The 7,832-nt window shown below is 45.4% G+C and overlaps 1 protein-coding gene across 1 annotated transcript in view; it reads left to right on the top strand.

The window, feature by feature from the left end:
• Drc3 (dynein regulatory complex subunit 3) overlaps positions 1 to 7,832 on the top strand; it is a 48,580-nt gene that overhangs the window by 20,493 nt on the left and 20,255 nt on the right. Inside the window, exon 6 of the mRNA XM_008821974.2 lies at positions 6,030 to 6,180. Within this exon, the coding sequence (XP_008820196.1) occupies positions 6,030 to 6,180 (151 nt within the window). The remainder of the gene's footprint in view (positions 1 to 6,029; positions 6,181 to 7,832) is intronic.

The following is a 7,832-nucleotide window of genomic DNA, read 5'->3' as shown; positions in this document are numbered from 1 at the left end:
CCCTCCCTCCCAACAAGTCTCCCAGTATAAGTCTTGAACTCATGGTCTTCTAGCCTCTGCAGTGCTGAACTCTACAGGTGCACCCTCAGCTTTGAAGCAAGTTCTTAATACACAGACACTGTTGTGGCTGACATCCTTCCTGGGAGAAGGTCAAGGATCCCTCCCTCCCTCCCAACAAGTCTCCCAGTATAAGTCTTGAACTCATGGTCTTCTAGCCTCTGCAGTGCTGAACTCTACAGGTGCACCCTCAGCTTTGAAGCAAGTTCTTAATACACAGACACTGTTGTGGCTGACATCCTTCCTGGGAGAAGGTCAAGGATGAGAGGCAACCTGATTCCAACCCCTTAAGAGACAAACTTTCCATCCAGCTGAAGGAAGACACTTCCTAAGAGACAGAAATGGATGAACAGAGGCTGGAGGGATACCTGAGAAAGCCCTGCCTGACCCTGCAGAGCCAGGGGCACTGAAAGTCAAGGGTGTCTGCAGGCAGGACCTGACCTAGGAGCTGAGGTCTTGCTGCTAATAGCAGCATCTAGAGATATGTCAGCATGGAGCCTTTGTACTATGGCATGTCCAGGGCAGAACTATATATAGTAAGAGACCCACTACTGTGGAGGAAGACCCAGGGGGAACATGGGAATGCTTAGGCCAAGATAGTATCACCTGAAAGAGCACTCTACCTGAACAGAACAGAAGAGCTAGCTCACTGGAAGCAAAGCTAAGGCAGGGACTTGGGTACAGGTGGTTTGTTTGGAAGGTGATTTCCGGAAGCTAGAGTAAGCTAATGGGGAGAGAGAAAACCAACATCAGGTACCACTGAGATTGCTGCTATAGGTGATGGGGACTTGATTCTGCTGGTCCTTCTAGTGACTGTCTGAGAGCTGGAGCCCTCCTGAGGCACTGATCCTCAATGCTGCCCCCCCCCCAACAGCTAGTGTCACTCCTGGCTTCTAGGTTAGATGAGCCTCTGGGGCCATAGAGACCTTGCTGGTAAGGAAGGTGATGAGGTTGCTCAGCAAGAGTCTGTACTGGCTTAAGCTAAAGCCAGAAGTCAGCTAAATATCTACCCTTAAGGACAATTAGGGGCATAACTACTGGCATATCAGAGAAGGGAGCTTATCAATAGTATCAATAGGGCTTGAAAGATTCCTTTTGCCTCTGGGCTCTGCCATGTTCAGCATCTCCCCGGGGCTGTTTCTCCTTGTAGCTTCCTTGTTTATGTATGATAGGACAGAGAGGGAGAATTCTTCTTCCCCAGGAGGTCCCTTCAGTCTACTGAGCTATTGTAGATCCTAAACCTACCCTCAGACCAATGTCATGTCTGGGCATGGCTAGCTGGGTGGCTTATGTGAACAACAGAGTGGGTCAAGCACTGAGTTGTTATCAGTATTGAAGTCTGAGTCAGGGCCAAACCCAAAGGCTATCTAGTCTCAGAAGTTTGCTATGTACTAAATGGAAGGATCTAAACTCACCCGTGCCCCTTCCAGGGTTCAAGCCCCAAGCATCCAGTCTGCCCACTGTTCTGTACACCAGGGAACCTTAGTGCTGCCTAGCATGGTGACCTACTGAGGCCTGATAGTTACAGCTAACAGAGTCAGCCAGTATTTGCTGCCACCTAGCAGCTTTCTGACACTGGGCTTAATACTTAGAATTCTGTGTGTCCATTTGCACAACTATAAAATGTGACTAACAATAGACCTCATCCATAGGGTTGTTGTGAAGATGGATCAATTATAGCACTATGTACTTAACATAGGACCTGGTACATACTAGGTATATAGAAACTGATAGTCACTCAGGAATTTTCAGGTTGAGGGATAACCCCAAACAGCCTTTTTCTTTTCTTTTTCGTCTCTTTCTTTCTTCTTTCCCTCCTTTCCTTCTTTTTTTCAGATTTATTTATGTTTTGACACTGCTAGGGATGAGATCTGGACTTGTACATGCTAGGCCCACACTGTACCCTAGCCCCAACACTGGAAAGTTTTTTTTTTTTTTTTTTTTTTTTTTTTTTTTTTTTTTTTGGTGGGGTCCTCCTTTTTGCTCCTCCTTCTTTAAACACGTTTTTTTAGTCTTTTTGAGTCAGGGTCTCCCTGTTGCTCCAGCTGACTTAGAACTCACCATGTAGACCAAGCTGGCCTTGAACTCACTCGCCTACCTCTGCCTCCCAAGTGCTGGGATTAAAGACATGTGCCACCACACTCAGTGACACTGGAAACTTTTTTAAAAAAATTATTTACCTACATGCATGCATAACACTCATAAAATAAAAATAATAAATAAAATATTTAAAAAATTATTTTTGCTTTATTTTTATTTTATGTTTACATATGTATAGCCTGCATGTATGCAAGTGCACTTGTGTGTCATGCAATGCCCTCAGAGGACAGAAGAGGGAGTCAGAGCCCCTGGAACTCAAGTTACAGATAGGTATTAGCTGCCATGTGGATGCTAGGATTTGAACCCCAGTCTTCTGCAAGAGTAGTCAGTGCTTTTAACCTCTGAGCCATCTATCCAGCCCTGGATACTGGAAACTTTAATGGACCTGAGGCCTCTCCCTCTGACAGCCTGGGACTGGGCACAAGAGGATGTGAAGGGTATGGAGGACAGAATGCCCTGGCTGTGTCAGGATAGCCCATACCTGCCAAAGCATTTAATATTCTCCCATGCTGTCCTGCAGGGCCTAGGCAGGAACAAATCTCATTGCTTTCTCCAGTGGAGTACTGGGTACCAAGCCCCTTGTGAATACTCAAGATGTACTTATAGCCTGTCCCCAGATAAAGAGGAAAATAGAAAGTTCATGGGAGAAAGCCTACTGAGGAAAGTAGAAGTGTCTAGGCCACGTATTCCCAGGCTTGGCTGTATCCTAGGGACCTTAGGGACCTTAGGGACCTTAGGGACCCTGGATTCTTTTTGCCTAATCAAGCAATAGTCCTTTTTATAGCTTGACCCAGATCAGCCTGGCTGATACCATCAGACATTGGCTTCAAAGCTGAGCATCTTTGCCTTTAGTCTTTCCCTGCTCTGTTTATCTGACATCTAACTACATGCTGTCTTGTCATTTACTTATTTACTAGATTTATTTTATACCTGCTAATAGCATTAAAAACACAGCCATGAACTTAGGGCACAGAGGAAAGGGTCCCTTTCACTCCTGGTCTCAGTCCTGCTTCCCTTTCCTGAACTACTTGTAAGTTGCATGAGTATCCCTCCAGATATCTTGTGTTTAAGCATATGCATGAATGTCACATTTGTCCAACTGTCTTCCAAGCACCTTTGATTGACTCCTCTCTTCTCCAGTCAGTAGTCGCTTCTCTGCTGGATCACTTCATCACTTGGCTCCTGCCCTCTGGAGGCAGCAGTCGAGTTGCTTCCAGCAGGTGCCACTACAAGCAGGCTGTAGTGTGTGTCTGTGAACAGGGATGTCCTAGAACAGGGTTACTCCTCATTGGCCCATCTATAAGATGAAGTCCTGGAGGGGGCTTGCAAGATCAGAAGGCTTGTGTACCTTTGCCAAACTGCTTTCTTGTGAAATGGAGCTGTTTACAGACCAACCAGCAGTGATGGGGCAGCCTGCTCACTCTTATCTTCTACGGTACATTTTGTTATCAACTTTTTCTCTTGTGACTATAAAAGATGAAAAAAAGGAGGCTGGAGTGATGGCTCAGTGGTTAAGAATACTGGCTGTTAGAGCAGTCAGAGTCCCTAGTCTCTATTGGCAATTTGGGTAACCCCTTCAGAGGATGGTGTGATAAGAATAGGAGGTAGGAATTGGCTAGGCAGTTAGGGTAAAAAGATCCCAAAGAAATGTAGCCAGTTTCTTGGCTAAAAGTCACAATGTCCTTGGGCCTGTTAGCAACATACTCTTTTCCAAAGGCCAAAAATGTCAAAAGTATTTGGGAGCATGTATCTAATCCTTAAAAGATTTAGGGTTACCTTTCAGAGGGGGGAATGTTGGAGGGGAGGGAGTCAACATGGATTAGATCAAAACACCTTATATACATTTATGAAATTCTCAATGTTTTTGTAAAAATTTAAAAAAAGAACACTGGCTGTTGCTTTTCCAAGGACTTGAGTTCAATTCCCAGCAATCATATCAAGCAGCTCTCAACTGCCTGTAACTCCAGCTCCTGCAGGATCTAATGCCTCTGGCTTCTGTGAGCACCTGCATTCATGAGCACATATCCACACACAGACAATAACATATACATGTAATTACAAAATAATAATAATAATAAATTCTAAAAAATATGAAAAAGGGAATCTTGGGAGATCTTTTAGAAATTAAACCAGATCCTGTCTTCCTCCATAAATAAGACTCTTGTGACTTCCATTGTCCATAGAACACATCTGAGTTCTTGCTCAAACCCTGTATGGTCTTTCCAGGACCATCCCCTGATCTTGTCTCACCATGTGTCTCATGTCCTTCCACTACCGCTTCCTCACTTTGCAGCCACCTGACCTTGGTACTTTGGTGGCCATGCCAAGCTCTCTGCTGCTTCAGAATCTTTGCCTGCATCATGTTGACATCTGCAAATGCACTCTCCCTGCTCTTTCATGGCTGGCTTTCTCAAATCTCAGATTAAATGTTACCCCCACCCCATAGTCTCCTGAGCCTCCAAGAAAGGCTTTCCTCTTGTTTCCTCTTACTGTGCCATCTTAAGGTTCCATATAGCACTTATCACAAACCATAATGATTTTTATTTATTTTTAATATTTTATTTATTATTTTTATTTTATGTGTATGAGTATATTGCCTGCATGTGTGTAAGTGCACCCATGTCATGCAATGCCCAGGGAGTCAGAAGAGAGCATCAGATCCCCTGGAACTGGAGTTACAGATGGTCGTTAGTCATCACGTGGGTTCTAGAAATTGAACCCAGGTCCTCTGCAAGAGCAACCAGTGCTCTTAACCACTGAGCCATCTCTCCAGCCCTAATTTTTACTTATTTTTAATAAAAAACATTCTTCCAGCCGGGTGTGGTGGTGCACGCCTTTAATCCCAGTACTCGGGAGGCAGAGGCAGGCGGATCTCTGTGAGTTCAAGGCCAGCCTGGTCTACATAGTGAGTTCCAGGACAGCTGGGGCTACAGGAAGACCCTGTCTCAAAAAGACCAAAAAAAAAAAAAAACAAAACAAAAACATTCTTCCACTGGTTGAATGTAAGCTCTTGTTATTAGGGCTATGTCAGGAAGACCCTGTCTCAAAAAGACAAAAAAACAAACAAACAAACAAACAAAAAAACATTCTTCCACTGGTTGAATGTAAGCTCTTGTTATTAGGGCTATGTCTCCACTATATCTCCAAGGCCTCATGCCTGCTTAACTCCTGCAAGATGCTTCATAGTGTTTGTTAAACACATGAATAATGATTGAAAGAAATTCGTTCAGAAAAACATGCTAGCTTCATTTCCTATCTTGTGTGCAGTATGGCATCTGCGTTCAGGTGATGCTGTCACGTGGAGCACCAGCCAAGTGATTGATTTTTTTCCTCATTTTACTAAAACTGGAGCATAGTAAGAATAAACAGCACCTGGTGAGATGTTCTGCTTGCTGTTGTCCAGTGAATGAAAGGTTAGCCAGCAGTTCAGCTCCATTTAACATAGAAGACTTGGACCTTTCATGTGGCTTTCTGTCTCAAAAGTCACCCCATTCTAAGTGGCAGCTCACTGAGTGGGTGTCATGCATCCTGCTGACGGCTCTTCATAGTTGATTTCATCTGGTATTCATAACACCAATGACACACCATGTTCTGCCCATTTACAGAGGGGGTCAACACCCATGAGCTAGATCAATCACTTGTCCCAAGTCCCACACCTGGGATCTGAGGGATCTGAGCTTTCATTGGCTAATTCTTTGGAAAGCCATGGCTGACAGAAGGTCTCAGGGCTGAAGTCTGGTCCAGAAGCCACTCTCCCTCCCTTGTCTGTGAAAGGTTCCCTGGTAGGCTGAAGACTCTGAAAGAGGAGAGATACTGCTGCCAGTGACTGGTTCTGTAGCAGCCAAAAAGCACCTCTTCTCCTCTCTCCCTAGGTCATCTATCTTCGCCAGTTCACATGCCTACAAACGCTCAGCCTTGCTGGGAACCCCATTGCTGAGGCAGAGGACTACAAAATGTTCATCTATGCCTACCTTCCTGATCTTGTGTACCTGGACTTCCGGCACATTGATGAGCAGGCGGCAAGTATTCCTATCTGTCCCAGGCTTTGTTAGACAGTCTTCAGGGCCCAGGGTTTTATGAGGCAGTGAGGGGACATCTTCCTATTCATAGCTTAGAGATGGCTCTGTGGCTCAGTCCCTTCCCCACCTATGTACAGTCATTTCAGCAGTGGTCCCCCTAAGACCTACCTCCTGTGTAGCCCCAGGGATACCTGACAGCCATTGTCTATTTTCCAGATGAAGACACTGAGGATAGTAAAGGAAAGTGAGCAATTAAGTTGCCAAGATCACCAGCTGGTGACAGGGCTAGACTTACCCCAAACCAGTGTGAGTTGGGCAGCGCATCACTTCATTGCAGTTGAGCACTTCTATAGCATTTCTCTCTCTGCTGTCACCATAAGCTGTGAGGGCCCTGCTCTCCTCCTCATCTATCTGGAAGGACACTGAAGCTGGTACACAAGTGAAATGATTCACCCAGAACCCCCTAGTTAGTAGTGCCTAAGCTGGGAGTTGGCCCCAGGCTTTTGGTCTTTAGCACCATGCTGAGCCAGCTATGGCAAGGTGGGGCCTCCCCTGTCTACTGCCTGCCTCTGTTCCCACTCCCCTACCATAAGTGAGTCCCTTTCTCCTGTCACATGTCCCCCCACCCCCACCCCCACTCTTTGCAGTAGAATGTGGCCCAGTGTGTGAGGCCTTTAGTGGCAGGACTGGTAAGTCCCTGTGTGTCAGGTGCCTGGGAATCTGAAGACTGTTGATCTGCCTGCTTATTTTCATACGTGGCTGGGAAAGAGGAGCCTGTGCTTGGCACATTGAGGGATTCAGGGGGCACCCAGGAAAAGCTGTCTGAAACAGAGAGGAAGGCTAGCCCCAGCATCTATCCTAACCTTCTGCAGCCTACATAGGGAGCTGAGCCCTTGAGAGACAGGCAGTTTTCCAAGCACCAAGTCTGCTCTTACAGAGGACTGGGGTTTGATTCCCAGCACCCACATGTTGGCTACAAACCGTCCTTAAGTCCAATTCCAGGGGAATCCGACGCCCTCTTCTGACCTCCGAGGCACTACACAACACAGGTACACTCACATACATGCAGGCAATACACTCATATACATAAAATAAAAATAATAAATAAAATATTTTTTAATTTATAAAAAAGAAAAAAAAGACAAGAATCATCTTTAAGTCTTATTTTTGTCTTTTAGAGCAGAACGTTTTTCTACTTGCAACTCCTTTTCCCCTGAGAAATTTTTATATGACCTTGGGTATATGGATATACAAATCAAACATTTACTGATAATAAATCCTAAAGAAATTCACTGTAAAACAATTCTGTGGTACACACAGAATTTACCATTTATTAAAGACAAATGGTCTGAGAAGATAGCAGAGTTAATAAGGTGCTTGCCACCAGTTTAATCTCCAGAATCCACATTTAAAAGCCAGACATGCCAAGCATGGTGGCACACGCCTTTAATCCCAGCACTCGGGAGGGAGATGCAGGCAGATCTCTGTGAGTTCAAGGCCAGCCTGGTCTACATAGTGAGTTCCAGGACAGCTGGGGCTACAGGGAGACCCTGTCTCAAAAAGACAAAAAAAGGGGCTGGAGAGATGGCTCAGTGGTTAAGAGCACTGACTGCTCCTGCAGAGGACCTGGGTTCGATTCCCAGCACCCACATGGCA

The sequence above is a fragment of the Nannospalax galili genome, unplaced genomic scaffold, assembly GCF_000622305.1.
Source record: "Nannospalax galili isolate Female #2095 unplaced genomic scaffold, S.galili_v1.0 scaffold1448, whole genome shotgun sequence".
In the NCBI taxonomy this organism is placed as follows: domain Eukaryota; kingdom Metazoa; phylum Chordata; class Mammalia; order Rodentia; family Spalacidae; genus Nannospalax; species Nannospalax galili.
This window is presented reverse-complemented; position numbering and strand designations above follow the sequence as displayed.